Genomic DNA, 18,448 nt, shown 5'->3' with positions numbered 1-18,448 from the left:
CAAGCCCTAGGGGAGCTGCCCTCAGACAAGCTGTTAGAACAGCCTGGAAACATAACAGGCTTTCCTACAGTGGGCTGGGAGCTAAGGCAGCTTCCTTTGTATTTCTTTTATCTTTCATAGTGCTCATGTGAAAGGACGCCTCAGTATCCATGCAAACTGTAAGAACTGTACACTTGATGAGATTAACTTTTATATACAGCTAGTAATTGTCCGGCTTTGTTGTACATTTTCAAGCAAGAGTAAAGTGTTCAACATGAGAAAACAGCTTATGGTACATTTCTGATATATACAGTGCAGGCGGGAATAGGATCGGATGCTCTCCATCACAGCAGGGAAGAGAGAGAGAGAGCCGTCCGAAAGACTCTGTCCCTCCAGAATCTGAGCTGGGTGGGAGGGATGCAAAGGCATCAAACTGCACCTGTCCTGCAAACGCCCAGGCCCAGGCCAGGCGGCCGTCCCTCTTGTTCAGAGGCCCCACCCACAGGGCAGGGCTTTCCAGTTGAGTGGAGCAGGTACACCTCTAGTTCGCCTCCTCAAGGAGTCCGTGCTGTCTCAGTAGCTTGTTAAGCCTTTCGATTTCTTGTTCCTGTTATTACAAAGCAGACAAATAACTGAATTTACCTTCTGAACCTCACCAGGCACGTGAGCATCATTCAGTGAGCCCCAAGTACAGGGACACACCACTGAAGGCAACGACTACAATCAGATGGGGTCCAATGGATGACAGCAGCGACAAGAGGAGGCCCTCGCATAGCTCTGGGAAAGAGGTGATGCCTAAGCCAGCTTGGAGAGGACAAGGAAGACTCAGCCAAGGGGAGAGGTGCTCCAGGCTAGGGACGCCACGTGCACAGAGGCCTGGTGGTGAGAGGCGCCACTGTGCTGAAGGTGGACAACTGCAAACGGATGGCGTTTTCTCAGAAGTGTTTCCTTACCTTCTCAGAGCAGCTGAATTCAAGATGTTGGATCTTGGTGGCCAATTGTATATTCATCTGTTTTAACCTTAACAGTTGCCGTTCTGAGCGTGTCTTAACTGAAATAATTATTCCTGAAAAATAATTGAGGATCTCAAATGAGACTGGTTTCTAATTTAACCACTTGGAAAAAAAAAAAAAAAATCTATCTTCCTTATAAATGTACACAGTTAGGAAGAGTGGTGACAGAAAAGTAAAACAATCATCACTTAAAGGGTTTGAGTTTTCAGTTCTGAACTCAGTACCTAGTTGTGAAATATTTCTCTTCTGTTCCCATGGGCTGAAAAATCCTTACAAATCATCACAGAGCAGGTGAGCATTAAGCCCCTCCCCACAGAGCTTGCTCACGACAGCGCTGCCTCGCAGTTCTGGGCACAGAAGCCACAAACGTGCAAAGCTAGACATGCTCAAGCTTGGGGCTGGGATGGTCACTTTCTCCGCTTTCGGCTTCCCACAGCTATGGCCAGTTTAGCTGTCAGCAAGAACCTAAGTCTTAGCTGACTGAGAGATCATCAGTCTCAACTGATGGCTCTGAAATGCCCACACCATGGTGGGGACACTGCCTCAAAAGACTGTGTCGCAACTGGGGATGCTCCACCACCTTCCAAGTAAGAGTGACCGTGCCTGGACCCGTTACCCACACAGGTAGTGCCCATGAGGCCCGGGAGCAGTGGTTCCTGGTTTCTACGTTTTGGTTGTCTCACAGTCTGCTATAACCTGGTGTTGCTTTTTCAGACCTTTCATATTACATCACTAAAGTAGGTCGCAATGTATTAACAGCCATTAGCCAGTCCTATGCCCTGCTACCTTTTAGACAAAGTAGGTGAACAAATCTCAGACTTTTGGTTTCATCTGCAAAAACAAATCTCACTATGGATAGTAATGGATAGTAACTATGGTCATGACTCCTTTATAATCGGTAAAGACTTATCTATCTTAATTGTGCATAAACTCTGTACAGAGTATTTTTCTGTCTGGTTAATGAAATAATTAGCATAAGCATCTTCAATTGTATCTGAAAAGCTTCCTTTATTTCCTTTGACAGGACCCAAATGAATGTTCTTAAAGGGCTTTATTTTTATTTATTTATTTATTTTCTTAGAGGAGATACACAGAGAGAAAGAGACAGAGAGAGGAAAGAGATAGAAAGAACAGAGGGAGGAGCAGGAAGCATCAACTCCCATATGTGCCTTGACCAGGCAAGCCTGGGGTTTTGAACCGGCGACCTCAACGTGCCAGGTCGACGCTTTTACCCACTGTGCCACCACAGGTCAGGCTAAAGGGCTTTATTTTAATCACTGGATCTGAACCGGGCTCTAGAGCCCACAGTGCCCACAGGCAGAGCCATTCACACAGCCCCGCCTCCCAGCAGACATGGCCCTTCCCCCACCCGGTCTCGCTGCAGGGAGCCGGCTGTGGGGCTCTGGAGGCTGTGATAGGACTCACTGCCACCAAGGGAAGGAGCTTCATGTCAGGGGCCAGCCTGTCTCAAAGGGGCTCGAATGTTGCTCATTCTTCTGACAGTGACCCACAGCCTGTCATTTTGGGCCCTAGTCTAGTGATTCCCAAACCTTGCTGGGCACCCAAATCGCCTGGCAGTGCTTCAGAGATAGACACCCTGCTGGGACTCCATCCCAGACATCTGCATCGGACTCTCCATTGAAAAAACAACAAAACATTCATTGAAGGTGCTTCTGACACAGCAGGTCCATGGACAGGCATTTGAGCAACTCAGACCACACTGGTAACTGAACAGTTAACCAACTGGTGATCACTGTGTCACACAAAACCACAGCAGATGCAGCTTCTCTGATGCAGCGGCTCTCTGTACAAACCGGTGTGCAAGGCAGAGGCTCTTTACGGGAAATAAGCAGGATTTCCCCAAGTGTGTACTCTAGAACCAGAGTACTGCATGTGAATGTGTCATTTCCCAGAAAGTATCAAAATTGGTCAGTTTGAGAAGTACTCCAGTTCTAAGAGCCTTCATCGTCCTGACAGGTATTATGATTTTCTCAAAGGGGGCGGACTCTAGTGTACATAACTTTCCAGCTTGAACCCCTTTTTGATGGTACCCTGTTGGTCAAATAGGTTTGTAAATATGATATATATGTTTGCTTGCTTATAGTTTGCATTGGATGTGGGGGACAAGCTGTAAACAGGCAGGGTTGTTATAGCCTAAGGCTTAGTTTTAAGACTAAGCTTTTCCCCACACCCTTGACTGTTGCATGATAGGGGGTGGTGTACTCTCATGAGGAATCCCATTATGCCTCAGATAAGTGATTTTGTATCAGACTTCCTTGTTTGTATATTGGATTAAAGGTTTTGATTTCTACACTATAAAATGGGGCAGAGGAGCCCATGCTAGGGGAGAACAGACAGCAGAGAAAGGCCACGTGGAGGAGAGGAGAAGCAGCCAAGATGGCGGAGTGCTGAAGGAGAAGCCAGTTTGTGCAGAGAGAAGGAGATGGGGAACAGAGGTGAACAAGGCTCTTCACCTCTGGATGTTTTTAATTATTTATTAAGCATCTGTTCTGGGCTTACCCTAGCAAGAACAATTCACAGTACTAGAAAAATAAAAAGGTGTCAAAATGTTTTTATTCCTTTTTTTTTTTTTTTTTTTTTTTTTGCTGCCATCTAGGAATTAGGAGTTTGGTTTGAGAGATGCTGGGGAGCACTGAATAAGAAAACGACTAGTAGTGGATGAAGGGTTAGGGAATGATCTGCACAGTTTGATTCTAGGAAACTCGGGATAAGTCAGTGGCTTTGGGAGCCTTGAATGGAAAGGGAAGTGTTTTCCCACTGTGTATTTCTTGCCCGCCGGGTGCAAGCTGGGATTAAAGCTAATGGCCCACCAGTTCTTGGCTCTGTTGTTTCATTACTGTCTGTCCGAATCAAATGCGAGCCTGCACAGGCCAGGCGGCTGTGATGGTGGCTGTGCCTACTGGCTTTACATACCCCTCCCAAGGTGGGATAGGGTTTGATAAAACTCTCGAGCGATCAGTCTAACCTTTTCTACAAATATCCAACAATCATGGAAATAGGGCCTAGAAGGGAAAGGTAGTTCCTCCCAGAGCACATGTCTTGGTGTCAATTCATAGCCACAGAGGTGGCAGTGGGACGCCAAATCAAACCACTTCACTTTAGACAGCAGGGAAGAGGCAGAAACCAAAATGGAAACGAGACCTGCCACCTTCTCCGGCCCACTCTCGGGCTCTGCCCTCTCCCAGACCCCACCCACTCCTTTATCCACTTGGTAACCCAGGTGCACAAGAGACATACCGTTAATGATCCGGGCCACCCTCCACAGCCGGAGCAGAATCAGCAGCCCAAGAGCCTCAAACTCATGCTCCCGGAACACGAGGACGATGTCAAGGACAAATGAAACCACAACAACAACGGAGTCCAGGATTTCAAACTTGTGGTGGAAGAACTCCAAGCGGAAAACAAATATTTTTAAGAAAACCTCTATCATAAACAAGGTCAAGATGGCAATGCTCATGTAGTGGAACACCTGGAGGGGACAAGGAAGAATAGTGAGAACAGATCCAGACTAGGTCAGAGCACACAGACCAGCTGGCCTCGAGTGCACCTGCCAGCACCAGGCCCCATTCCCAGAATGGTAATACAGTGGGAACACCACACTCCGGGCTCTGCTCTGCTCTTTGAAGGACAACTGGGCGATGGGAGAATTGAAGACATCCACCATGCCTATAACCACACAGGAACCTGATTTTCTTTAATCTGGACTTTTATTTTGATTATTTTTTTTCCCTTTGACTCAAACTGACCTCACTCATGCCTGATTCACGCATCTCCCTCTCCTCCCTTGCTTAATCATTAAGCCTTTGGGACAATTAGGTTCTGGTCAGCATCTAGTAGTCTTAGGAACAAGGTCCTGGTTCTGTTGACTACAGAGATAGAGTTTCCAATCAAACTAAAGATGGCATCTTGGCCTCAGTTATGTTTTAGCTCTGGTCCCAGGAAAACGGAACAATCCCACCAAACAAACCCTTGCAAAATTAGAACGACTCCATGGCTGACGTCAGGACCATATACAATGATCAACCACCCCCTTACCAAATCAGTGAAATGAGAAAGCTCCCTGCCTGTAGTAATGCTTATCTAGAATTTCAAAAGCAAGATATTTCCTCTGCTCCTGGACTAAAACTAGCACCCAAACTACTCTCTCATGAGGCCTCAAGGTGGGTGCTCTCTGTCCCACTGACCCCCTGCAGTGCAGATAACAGAAGTGAGCCATATTGAAGGGCTGCTGACACGCTACCCTGGCGGCATAGTCATTCTTGTCAGGCTGGATGATCTTCAGGTCCAGAATGAGCTCAGCCAGCACCAGAAGGGCGTCTAGAACGACCAGGCAAATGATGATGACCTGCAGACCGAGGGAAGGAGCAAGAAACCATGAGAGAAATGGATAACTGACTTCCACCTTTAAAGGGCTGATTTGGAAACATCTGGATAAAACCACTAGGGAAAAATGCCAAAGATGGGAGGCTGCTGGTCATAGCCCAGGCACCCTGCAGGGAGCCTGCTGGGGGCCAGCTCCTCTCCACAGAAGCAACAGAAGCCTCTCCTCCTCCTGGATGCCTTCCCAGCCTGTTTGCCTCCCAGCAGGGCCCATCCTAGAGAATCTCTGTGCAGCTCATTCCCTAACCCTTCATCCACTACTAGTCGTTTTCTTATTCAGTGCTCCCCAGCATCTCTCAAACCAAACTCCTAATTCCTAGATGGCAAAAAAAAAAAAAAAAAGGAATAAAAACATTTTGACACCTTTTTATTTTTCTAGTACTGTGAATTGTTCTTGCTAGGGTAAGCCCAGAACAGATGCTTAATAAATAATTTAAAACATCCAGCCTCAGAGATCTGAGCTGTGGAAGGAACCTCCAGAGACTGCCTACTTCAGACAGTCGGGTTACAGTGATGTCCGCCATGCACATAATAAAAACGGTCCAGACGTGTGAAATACCTGGCCCAACTCTGGTGGGGAAGTGAGAAGAGCTGTGGGCATGACCATGTGATGACCTGCTGGCAGAGGAGGGTGGTGGGCACCAGGGAGAAGTCAGTGGGGAGCTCAGGGACGGTCGTGGTCATGGTGATGGAGCTGGTGACAACTCTGAGAAGGGGACTAATGGTGGGGTGGAGGTGATGGTATTCAGGGAGACTATGGGGGAGGGATGACATGGTGCTGATTGAAATGGCAGCAATGAGAGGAACCCCAGAGGGCACTATATGACTTTCTTTCTTTGGAAATTGTGGACCATCACTTGCTTCCCCCGGGACCTTGCCTCTTACACTCGTCTCAGGTATAGATTTTGGCCTCGAAAGTTAGTCTTGGATTATCTTGATAGTGTCTGCCATTTCAGGATGAAATTCAACAAGTTCAGGCCCACATAAGAATGGACGATAGCCTGACCAGGCGGTGGCGCAGTGGATAGAGCGTCGGACTGGGATGTGGAAGGACCCAGGTTTGAGACCCCGAGCTCGCCAGCTTGAGAGCCGGCTCATCTGGTTTGAGCAAAATGCTCACCAGCTTGGACCCAAGGTCACACTGGCTTGAGCAAGGGGTTACTTGGTCGGCTGAAGGCCCAATAGTCAAGGCACATATGAGAAAGCAATCAATGAACAGCTAAGATGTTGCAATGAAAAACTGATAATTGATGCTTCTCATCTCTCTCCGTTCCTGTCTGTCTGTCCCTATCTATCCCTCTCTCTGACTCTCTCTTTGTCCCTGAAAAAAAAAAAAAGAAAGAAAGAATGGACTATAAACCTTTCAACCATTTTAACCTGTAGCTAATGATTTCAGTCATTACATTATTTTATTTTATTTTTTGTGACAGAGAGAGGGACAGACAGACAGGAAGGGAGAGAGATGAGAAGCATCAATTCTTCGTTGTGGCACCTTAGTTGTTCATTGATTGTTTTTCTCATATGCACCTTGATGGGGGGGGGGGGCACTACAGCAGACTGAGTGACCCCTTGCTCAAGCCAGTGACCTTGGGCTCAAGCTGGTGAGCTTTGTTCAAACCAGGTGAGCCTGTGCTCAAGCTGACAACCTCGTGGTCTCAAACCGGGTCCTCCGCATCCCAGTCCGATGTTCTATCCATGGCGCCACCGCCTGGTCAGGCTCCTTACATTATTTGATGACATGGTCTGTCGTGAAATTGCATGACATGAAGATATCACACGTATCTAAATTTAGGCGCTTAATATTAAGATTTGAGCTTTTGCTGGGTTTTCCCCCTTATCTTTCTTTCTTCATCCTTGGTCTTATTTTAGAGCTAAAGGGATCTGATTTTAAAACCAAGGCACAGAAATATAAATAACAGACATTTGAATATTCAGCCATAAAAAGCAATGAAGTACTGATATAGGCTACAATGTGGATGAACCTGGAAAATATTATGCTACAATGAAAGGAGCTGAACACAAAAGACAATATGTATTGTATAATTCTGTTTATATGCAATGTCTATCTAGAACAGGTAAATCTATAGACACAGAAAGTAGATTGGCCTGACCAGGCGGTGGCGCAGTGGATAAAGCGTCAGACTGGGATGCAGAGGACCCAGGTTCGAGACCCCGAGGTTGCCAGCTTGAGCGAGGGCTCATCTGGTTTGAGCAAAAGCCCACCAGCTTGAACCCAAGGTCGCTGGCTCCAGCAAGGGGCTACTCGGTCTGCTGAAGGCCTGCGGTCAAGGCACATATGAGAAAGCAATCAATGAACAACTAAGGTGTTGCAACACGCAATGAAAAAAACTAATGATTGATGCTTCTCATCTCTCTCTGTTCCTGTCTGTCTGTCCCTGTCTATCCCTCTCTCTGACTCACTCTCTGTATCTGTAAAAAAATAAAATAAAATAAAATAAATAAATAAAAAAAGTAGACTGGTGGCTGTCAGTGGCTGGGAGGTGATTGTTTAATAGGTACTAAATCTCCTTTTGGGGTAATGAAAACATTCTGGAATGAGATAATGGTGATGGTTATACCATATTGTGACTATACTAAATAAAAGCCACTGGATTGTTCACTTTGAAATGATTAATTTTATGGTATATAAATCTCAGCTCTGAGAAGACAGCTAGACCCAAAATTATAATGCCTGAGTCCCCACCCTGGTCTCTGTGAACTAATCCCCAAGACCCTGAACTTGCCAGTTCACAAGGCAGTACTGTTTCTAAGGGGAGTCACACACAAAGAAAAATTCTAAGAATTCAGGGAGGCTGGTTAATTCCAAATCCTCAGGTGGCATAGATGGCCGCACCTGCAGCAGAAAGCCGCGGTACACAGCGCAGGCTATGGGGTGGCCGGTCCCGGGCCGGCTCCCACCTACCACAGCAGCCTGGACGTTGGGCATAGCTCTCAATGCCACTGAGCCTCGACACTAACTCTCAGCTTCAGTGTCCTCCTGGGAGAAATAGGATTGGTCACATTTTCCACACCAGAGAGAGAAAGGGGAGCATTACATGAGATTATGAAAGGTGTTTAGTGCAGGGCCCTGCCACAGTGAGTAGGTGATAAAAGGGGAGCTTCTTAACCTTCATGACTGGTCTACTGGCTCAGCTTGCCTGTCCATCCATGATTTCCATGGAGGCCTGATACACCCTATATTTTCTCCCTCGGTTGTGCCTTCCCATATGAGAAGTGACAATGGTTAACTAGACATCATGTCACCTTGGCCAGCTCAAACCACGTAGAACAAGTGGAGATTGCATGTAAGGGATTCTAGAATCTTCCTGTATGCTTATTCTGCAGGCAGAGATCAGACCCCTGAGTCTGAACCTGTATTCCTGACTTTGAGGTAGTCTCCCTTTTTCTACTCTAATCCCCTCTCCAAATCTAGTCATGTCACCCACTCCTACCCACACTTAGAGCCTTCCATGGCTGCCCACTGCCCAGGGATGAGGACCTTCCAGTGCCTCCTCTCTTGCCAAGTAGTCCCTCTTCTCAGCATACACATGCCACAGGGACCCTTCTCAAGTCCTGAAACGCTGCAGACCCTTTCTTACCTCAGAAAGGTAGGAACATGGCCTGGAAGCCCCTCCTCTTTCCTTCCACAGCGCTCGCTCCAGCCCAAACTTCAGGTGTTAGGTGGACCATCGCCTCCTCTGCCACATACCCTCCTCTGCCTCCCAATTCTAGATCACTTCCCCCCACCCCCAGGATCTCTCAGAAGCCCCTTCTGTTTCCCTGTGGATGCCTTCTCCCCACTTGTAACCAGCACTGTCTGGGTGATTTCTGGAATGGCTGCCTCTGCTGAGCATGGACCCTCTGGGACAGAGGGCAGGGACTGAGGGCAGGAACACGTCCACCATGCTCGCCTCAGCCGCCCCAGCACACAGGTGCCAAGAAATGACTGTTGAGTGAATGAGTAAATATCTCTACTTATTTTATGACAGTCAGTCTTTTTCCCCAGTACAAGTATCTCTGGGGGGGGTTCCCATCCCAGGGGGCCAGCCCAAGCCATATGGCCTGGTGGGCCCAGGCAGGAGAGGGGCTCCCTTGCAGCTTGGCCCAGGGCTCCCCTTGCAGCTGGAAGGAAGCTGGCTCCTTCCTTCTGCTCCCGAAATTGAGGGTTTGGGATTTCAACCCCAACAACTTAATTCCACGTTTCCTTTTCTGTCCCAGCCGCAGAGTAAAGCACTGTGCTGGGTTGCTGGGTCTGCATTTTTTTGCTAAGCCACATGAAAATGAAAAAAGACCAAAATAAAATGATCCCTATTTCACCCTGGAACAAAAAGTCAGTGATGGGAGAGGCAAAGGCTGCTTCTCTCTGCTTCCAGAATGGTCACTGGCTGTTGGTAAGAACTGGATGATCACAGTCCGGGATCCCCAAAATGGCTCCACATTTGGCAGCTGGACTGACAAGGGCCTGCATGCTTCCTCCATGTCTTTAGGTTTCCTGCATTCTCTGGGGGCTCAGACATGGTTCTGGACACCTGCTGGCCCACCTGAGGGCTGGGGATGGGCTTCAGAGGCCTGGCCAGACTCAACCTGCATTTGTTCTTCAAAATCAGAAGATGTCAGGACAGATCCTGAACTCTGCAGACAGTTCCATCCCCTTGGCTGTTTGAAGCCCACGTCTCCCTCTGTGTCCTCCCCATAACCACACCTGGAGGTCGGCGGTGTGTTAAGCCCGGCAGAAATTTTTGGTACCACTCCACACAAGAAGAGATGGAGGTGCCCATGAGTCAGTGAGGCTTGGGACCCCCGTGGCCTTGTTAACTCACCCAACGTTTGCTGAATAAATGCAGGAATTTTTTTCTGCCTCTACTATTTATCCTTTCATTTCCTTTGTGAGTATGTGTGTGTGTGGTAAAATTTGGTTGATATAAAATCTGCCATTCGAACCATTTTAAAGTTGACATAAAGTTCAGTAGCATTAAGTAATATTCCCAAGGTTGTATAACCATCACCATGACGTAAGTTCCAGAACATTTTCATCACCCCAAATGGGGGCCCTGTATCCACTTAGCAGTCACTGCCCATTCTTCCGTCCCTCCTACCTGTGACAACCACCAATCTGCTTTCTGTGTCTATGCACTTGCCTATTCTGGACATTGCACATAAGTGAAATCATACAATATACTGTCTTTTGTGTCTGGCTTCTCTCACTCGACACCATGTTCTCAGTTTCATTCACATTATAAGGATGTCAGTGTCTTGTTCCTTTTTATGGCTGAGTATGGATAGAACACATTTTGTTTATTCATCAGATGATGGAACTTTGGATTATGATTTAATTGGTCCTTGACGACCTGGGACCTACCTCCTGTACCCAGTGTTGTACGGGTACCTGGCACACAGTTGGTGCCCAGGAAACATCTGCACAATGAATGAGGCAGTGGCAGAGATGGGCCCCCACCCTGGCCTAGTGACTCTCAGTTATAGCTCTGCCCCACCCCACACATCTCGGGCCTCTTCCACCTACCTGAAAGCGGTGGGAACTGAAGAGCTTCCTTAGCTTGGGCCTGCAGTCTCGCTGGGGCCTGTGCGTGGAGGCAGGGGCTGCAGCTGGGTCAGCAGCCCTGCCTTCCTCGCTTGAGGCTGGTGGCGGCGGCTGCTCCTCCTCCTCCTCCCCCTCCTCCTCTTCATTCTCCCACTTCTTGTAGTTGATGTTCCAGGCATGGTAGTCGTCCCCAACAACGGTGAAGTGCCTCAGGAACTTGCTCATCCTCTCGGCGGGAGCCACCTTGGCCCTGCGGGTGACTGTCTGAAAGGGGGGGACAGAGAGTGAGTGCTCAGGCAGAGAAGCCCTCAGAGCCTGTCCAGACCACTCAGACCCCTCGTCTCTCGGGTAGGGAGCAACGCCCTGGCCAGGCTGGGCCACAGGGGTGAAGACAGTCCCTGCGCTCAGAGCACCATGCAAGCACAGAGACCGGGAGGTCACGGTGGTTTCTTGTGCTTTTATTTTTAGAACTCAGGTTCTCAGTGCCGGTGAGGCAACAGGAAATACCAGATCCCATCAGGCCTATCACTGTGGTCTGGTTGGCAGTAACCAACGGAATTGGTACTACAGCCCAGAAAAAAAACGGCCTCTGGTTCAAAGACATCACAACCTGAAAAACCAGAGGTGAGAGTTGGAGGGAAGAGGGGAAGGTCAAAAGTAAAAGTATGTAGAGTTTCACAGAAAAGTGAAGGTCCCCCCACTCCTAGCCTCGTGCCACAGATCAATCTTTGAAAGGTGAACAGCAAATGGATTTTTCCTAGGCTCAGCCTGTTTTAAATACATTATGGACAGTTGTTTAAAGACAGATGACTTCAAAGCAAAAAGCAAATAATCCTCTCCTCTTTGCCCAGATAATATATATTTTTATAAAGTACAATAATGAAAACTTTCAGAAAGGGGCACAAGAATTGGCAATAGGGCCTGACGTGTGATGGCACAGTGGGCAAAGCATGGACCTGGAATGCTGAGGTTGCTGGTGCTGATTGATGGCATTTCATTTATCTACTTCCTCAGGTCGACAACCTGGGCATCATTCTTGATCCTCCTTTCTCTCATTCTCAACATTTGCCGAACAGTAAATTTTATAGGCTCTGCCTTTAAACCACATCCCCAGGAAGACCACTACTCCCATCTCCAGGGCTCTCCCCAGTGCAGGCCAACATTTCTGGAGGTCTTGTGCCTGGATTGCTGCAGCAGCAGCCCCGCCTCCTCCCAGCATCCACTCTCCATACAGCAACCAGAAAGAACTTTCTAAAACATAAATGCGGTCATGTCATGTCCTTCCTGGAAAGCCTCCTGTGGTTTTTCAGTGCACTCAGCCCCTCTTCCTGGAATTCTCTCCCCCTAGACACCTGCATGGCTCACACTTTCCTTCCAGTCAGGCTTTCGCTCAGGTATCACCTCTCCTGAGAGCTGGTCTGGTCTTCCCCCATGTTGTTCTGCATCCCCCTCATCCTGCTTCATTTTTCTTGATTGCCTTTATTGCTGGCTGACATTATATATGTCCATGCCTATCTGTTTATTACCTGCCTCTCCAACTCAACTCTAAGCTTCGGGGCAAAGAATAGGACTTTCTCCATTTGTTCCATTTGCTGCAACTGTATATACCCAGTTCTTTGAACTTAATAGAGGCTGAAAACCATTCAGATACTTGAGTGGCTAAATGAATAGAGCAAATCTTTAAAAATCTTAAAAAAACAGTTGAATCTTAAAAAATATGTTGAGTGTAAAAGGAAGATATGGAAGAATATGAACAATACTACTCATAAAATTTTAAAAATCCATGCAAAATATTACTCTTCACTGTTTTTGAAATGTATAAAAATGTAAGTGTAAACATATAAAACAACGGGATTTCTGCTTGTGACCATGACAAGCTAACTGGTATAAACAACTGTACCAGCTAGAGTAACTGCCATAAACAACTATAAAACTGAATAAAACATATGAAAGTTACTGTGACCCCAAAGAGTAAAGAAACAAATGAGATGAGCCCTACAGTCATGCTGTCTTTCCGCCTGGAGGTACTTTCTGGACTGTGGAGGCAGATTCTAGTTCCGGCTACTGAACCTCCCTCTTTTAGGAATCTGTAGAGCAAGGCACCAGAGAAAAGAAAGCTGTGTAGAGAGTCATAAACTTCACATGTACAGAGCAAGACTCCATGAGGGAGGGCAAAATATAACTTTCAGGGGGAAAAAAGGTTTCTTGGGAAACTGTAAGCTAAACAACTAGCATAGATTATACAGGGCTGGGTTGAATGATCTGCGAGTTCCAAACAGCCAGAGTGAGGGATCTCACTGAGCAGTCTTGAGCTTCCAGAAAAGCCATGCCTTATAAGTAGACCTAATTTAGCCCTATGCTCAGGGCTACTTTAGACCCATTCCATTAAAAAGAAGCCCTTGAAAAGACAAACTGATCCCCAAGTAAAGTAACTGCCCTTTGGAATAAGACTCAATACTCTTAGGGAAGACAGTAAAATATTCTCAACAACATAACATTGATAATGTCCAGCATATAATAAAAAATTACTAGACAGATTAAAAAAGCAGAAAATGTGACCATAACCAATTAAAAAAAAGTTTATTGGCTCAAAATGGACAGAGATAATGGAACTGGCCAACAAAGATTTGAAAATAGCTATTATAGTTGCCATCCACAATTCTGGTGCCTGACTCTCTTCTCCCCGCCCCCACTATCATCTCTTCCTCTGCCACCATCCTAGACCAGCCTTCATCCTCTCACCCAGAAGGCAGCAACAGCCTTCTCATCGACCTCTCTTCTTCAACCCAGTTCTTCCAGCACATTCTCCACCCAGCAGCCCTAGTGGATTTTATAAACCCTCACCTCTGACCATAGCACCTGGTTATTATCATTGGCCCCTGCTTTTTGCTCTTTGAATAAATAGCCAAGACCTTTGCAATGATGTCCGTGGTCCTGTGAGGTTTGGCCTCATCTCCTTCCCCACAACCTGACCTGCTCACCACACCTCAGCCACACTGGCTGCCCTCTGTCCCCCCAATGTGCCACACTCTCCCCCTTTGAGCCTTATGTGGGCTCTTCCCTCACCTGGAATGCTCATCTCCCCACTCTGAGCTCAGCTCACTCTTACTCATGCTTGAAGGCAGTTGAAATATCCCTTCCACAGAGAGGTCCCCCCTGACCCCTAAAATTTAAATCAGACCCCTTCTTAATTTTTTTTTTTTTTTTTTCATTTTTCTGAAGCTGGAAACAGGGAGAGACAATCAGACAGACTCCCGCATGCGCCCGACCGGGATCCACCCGGCACGCCCACCAGGGGCGACGCTCTGCCCACCAGGGGGCGATGCTCTGCCCATCCTGGGCGTCGCCATGTTGCGACCAGAGCCACTCTAGCGCCTGAGGCAGAGGCCACAGAGCCATCCCCAGCGCCCGGGCCATCTTTGCTCCAATGGAGCCTTGGCTGCGGGAGGGGAAGAGAGAGACAGAGAGGAAAGCGCGGCGGAGGGGTGGAGAAGCAAATGGGCGCTTCTCCTGTGTGCCCTGGCTGGGAATCGAACCCGGGTCCTCCGCACGCTAGGCTGACGCTCTACCGCTGAGCCAACCGGCCAGGGCCAGACCCCTTCTTAATTTCATAACCTCTCTTTATATTCTTGACTTTTATTTTGAGAGCCCTTATCACAGTTTCTAACTAGAAATTTTTTGTGTGCGGCTGTTTATTATTTCGCCACAGTAGCATTTAAGCTCCATGAAGGCAGAGCCTGTGTCCCCAGAGTCTCACGTGACACCTGACTTAGAGTGGAAGCCCACCCAGTGCCTGTTGGCTGAGAGCACTGGTACCCTGTCTCCCACGCTGGGCTGTGGCTTGTTTTAGGCTGGACCTTCCATCCCCTGGTTCCCCAGACCTGCGGCTATCCTGACCTTGCAGGTAGCGACTGGCCATGATTTCCCCACCCCAACACCTCACCTGGCAGAGGGAAAACTTCCGTGCTAGTTTTCAGCATGGTGGGAGCCTCTGGTGCTTTGCAAAAACCACATTTATATTTTACAGGAGAGGAAATTTTTCTTTCTGAAACCTTATGACCAGTAAAGAAGCAACTTTTAGTAATCTGGAATAAAAATATTTATAGCACCCAGCAGAGCAGAAAACAACTCTGGTTTTAAGTAAAAAATTGGTCATTTCAGAAGCAGAAAAGTTCCAGAAAAGGACAAAAATATAGTTCATCACAAAAACGTTATGGACCCCTGAAATTCACCGCCCACCCTGGACTTTATGCTCTACTATTCCTACACCTCCACCCCCCTAGAAAGGAAGGAAGGACTGACTCAGGTGGACAGAAGGACTGACTCAGCTAATAAGGCAGAACACCAATCTCAGTGCCGGGCCTGGAGCAGCCCTCCATCGTGATGGCTATTATTATTATTATTATTATTATTATTATTATCATTATTATTTTTCAACCTTAAAAACTCCTCCAACTTCTACACTATCCATGGATACTTCACTTCTCTGCTTATTGGCCTGCTGCTGGCCTCTATAAGTCCCCAACTTTTCAGTCTCAAGAACTGATGGATTTCCTTTAGAGCTTAAGCCACAATGAGTTGCTTCTGTCATTTGCAACCCCAAGAATCTAGACCAGTAAAACCCCTGGCACTGGAAACCCCCTCATCCTGCCCCTGCATTAACCCTTGCTGTCCCACTACATCCTCACCCTACTTTCTCCAGGGTCACCTTCATATCAAAGCTCACAACTGTGGTTCCCACCTGCCTGACTATCCTGCATCCTGTCACACTGTTGGCTTGGTTCTTTTTGACAATCTCGATTCTTGCTTTTTCTCTTATCTCTGGCCGTCCTTCTCAGTGTCCTGTGCCATGTCCCTGCCCCCATGCCATCTTCAGTCCTTGAGACCCTGACCCTGTCCTGCTGCAGGGTGACTCTCCCCCCTTTGGTGGTTCTCAATGCAGCTCATGTTCAAAATCTCAGGCAAATATCTGGTATCCTGCCTGGTCATTAATTTGCTGTGACCCAGACTGAGCTAATTTATCTTTTCCTCCACATCCACTCCATCCTCCATGTTTCCCTAGGGCAGTGGTTCTCAAAGTGTGCACCCTAGAAGATTTCCAGGTGCGCCCTATCGTATTCCAGAGAAATATGTGCCTGTTGGGAACCAAAAAACCAACAGGGTTTTTGGAGTTTAGATTTTGGGGGGACAGAGGTGTGCGGAATTGGCTGTAAACTGACAGTCTGCCCAACCCCCACCTCACTTGCCTGATTAGGTTGCAAAAGGCTGTTAAGCTGTGGTGCTGGATCGTTTACACTACCCCCCCATGTTCCCTGGAAAGACTGGAGGCAATTTTCTTCTATCCTTTGTTTGGTGTCAAGTTAAGATGATATGTATGGTGGGAGTTTTCTGCACTCAACACAATTAAGAGTAAAAAGAGAGGAATTCTTCAATGTATTGATGAGGAAATGAGAGTTTGCCTTTCAAATATACGCCCAAACATTGAAGAAATCGCTAGGACACATCAGGCTCATGTTTCTCATAAACACAAGAATGAAAAAACTTAACACATTCATGCCAAGACCTGCCAAATTTACTAAATCTTACTAAGAATGTATCTATATATAAAAAGATAACTTTTTGTCGTTTTTTTACTTTTTAACCCCTCTTTTTTATGAATTCTAAAAAGCATAACTCAAAAAATGTAACATAAAAATGTTTTTTAATGTCAGAATAAATTTAATTGTGTTGTATTTATTTTGTTTAATTACATAAAAGCACACTTGGACTTTATATTTTTTCTTTAATATTTGATTTAATTATTATAACATATTTCTCAGAAATTTGTATATAGTGCACTACAATTATTTGTAGGATTTTAAATGTGCCTCAACTTCAAAAAGTTTGAGAACCACTGCCTAGAGGGCATAGATCACATCCACCCTGCTGCCCGAGCCCGGACCCAACGGTCATCCCTGGCTCCTCTCTCTCCCTCAAGCACATCGATGTAACCTCTTTAACTGTGCGCACCCTCCACCATGTCTTCTCCATCTAACCCTCTCTGACTGACAGGACACTCCCACCAGCCTCCCCACACAGCCTCCCAGCCTGCATCCTTTCTCCACACAGCAGTGGTCAGGATCGCCTTTCCCCACTGCCTGCCTGTCTGCGTCCCTGCTCTCACCCCCACACCACCACCACGCTGCCTTCAGCACCCCATCCCCAGGCCTAGTTCTCTTTCAGGCCCTAGAGACATCTAGCTTTTACCTCTCCTGGGAGGTCGTCTTTAACTGCTGCCCGCTGGCTGAGGGTCCTTCCTCTGTTTCCCCATCACACCACTGACTGATGAGCACTATGCCTGGTGGTACTGCCTGTCCCCTGCACTGGCCCACCAACCCATGTTGGGGGTATAGGGTGGACTCTTCCTCCCTTAGTCACAGGGAGGGCCTCAGTAAATATCTAATAGATGAAACAGAAATCCCACAGGAGCTAGCCCTCAAAGATGACCGAGTCACCTACACCTCTCTTGCAAGTGACAGGTAATTTCACCAGAAAAACTACTAACTGTGAGAAAGGGAAGAAAGGAGAAAAACAGACCTAGAAGTGATGGAGAGAACATGTTCTCGTGAATGTCTATTTTTTATAGGCCCTGACGCTGCCACCTGTGGGAGGGGGAAGTCCCCATTTCACGGTCATCCAACAATCACAGAAAATGGCACTTTTTAAGAAATTCAGCCAGTTCCCAATTCCCAAGGCCCAATGTTGTTCCCAGTTCTCATTTTCCCGGTCCCTCCTTGAGATGACTTTTGGGGATCTGATATGCTTATTATTACAAACCACCACCCCAAAACACCAACAAATCACAATGGCAGCGAGCTCTTATTACTAATCGTGGATATTATTTGTTATAGGAGCACAATACTAACTTCCTTAAAGGTGCTGTTTCATTTAAATTCCTAACAACCCTCTGAAGTTTGAGGCCATAATTTTGGGTCTTGGTAAGGGAGGTGACCTGTTCAAAGTCACACATTTGGACTTTGGTGAGGGTGGAGGAGGAAGGGAAGATGACGACTTTTACCCATATATATCCAACATATCCATAACTGGAACTTCCGAAGAAGAAAACAGAAACAATGGAACAAAGAGTTCAAAATATAGCAAGAAAACTTTCCTGAAATAAAAGATGTTTTTTAAAAAATTAGTTTTTGTAGGTCAAAACTGGTAGAAATGGACAATTTCATGTGACTCAACCTAATACAGAGTAGTTGGTTGTTTTAATTTCTCACACTGAGAACTTGTTCATATAGAATTTTTAAAAAGAAACAAACAAAAAACAACCCTAAGTGGCAAAGCCGGCATGTGAACTCAAGTTCAAGGCTTTGTTCTCTCCAAGATGCTCTGCCAACAAGGGGAGAACATGGCAGAACGGCTGGATTTCTAAAGCAGAAAGAATGATGATGTTGTAAGAGATGGAATCAAGGTTATGAGATGCAATCTTAGTAGACAGGAAAACTGAGGCTCTGTAACACGGCAACTG

At 46.8% G+C, this 18,448-nt stretch overlaps 2 protein-coding genes across 5 annotated transcripts in view; one reads left to right on the top strand and one right to left on the bottom strand.

The window, feature by feature from the left end:
* TCTN1 (tectonic family member 1) overlaps positions 1-1,056 on the top strand; it is a 29,078-nt gene extending 28,022 nt beyond the window's left edge. Inside the window, exon 15 of the mRNA XM_066370947.1 lies at positions 639-1,056. The gene's annotated coding sequence lies outside the window, so the exon portion shown is untranslated. The remainder of the gene's footprint in view (positions 1-638) is intronic.
* HVCN1 (hydrogen voltage gated channel 1) overlaps positions 450-18,448 on the bottom strand; it is a 28,822-nt gene continuing 10,823 nt past the window's right edge. For all 4 annotated transcript variants that reach the window (XM_066370952.1, XM_066370951.1, XM_066370950.1 and 1 more), the window contains 5 exons: positions 10,915-11,196; positions 5,254-5,358; positions 4,251-4,482; positions 933-1,045; positions 450-586 (listed from right to left, as the gene is read on the bottom strand). In XM_066370952.1, coding sequence (XP_066227049.1) covers positions 521-586; positions 933-1,045; positions 4,251-4,482; positions 5,254-5,358; positions 10,915-11,196 — 798 coding nt within the window. In that variant the 3' untranslated portion in view covers positions 450-520. The remainder of the gene's footprint in view (positions 587-932; positions 1,046-4,250; positions 4,483-5,253; positions 5,359-10,914; positions 11,197-18,448) is intronic.

Source organism: Saccopteryx leptura, chromosome 2, assembly GCF_036850995.1.
Source record: "Saccopteryx leptura isolate mSacLep1 chromosome 2, mSacLep1_pri_phased_curated, whole genome shotgun sequence".
NCBI classification, from domain to species: domain Eukaryota; kingdom Metazoa; phylum Chordata; class Mammalia; order Chiroptera; family Emballonuridae; genus Saccopteryx; species Saccopteryx leptura.
This window is presented reverse-complemented; position numbering and strand designations above follow the sequence as displayed.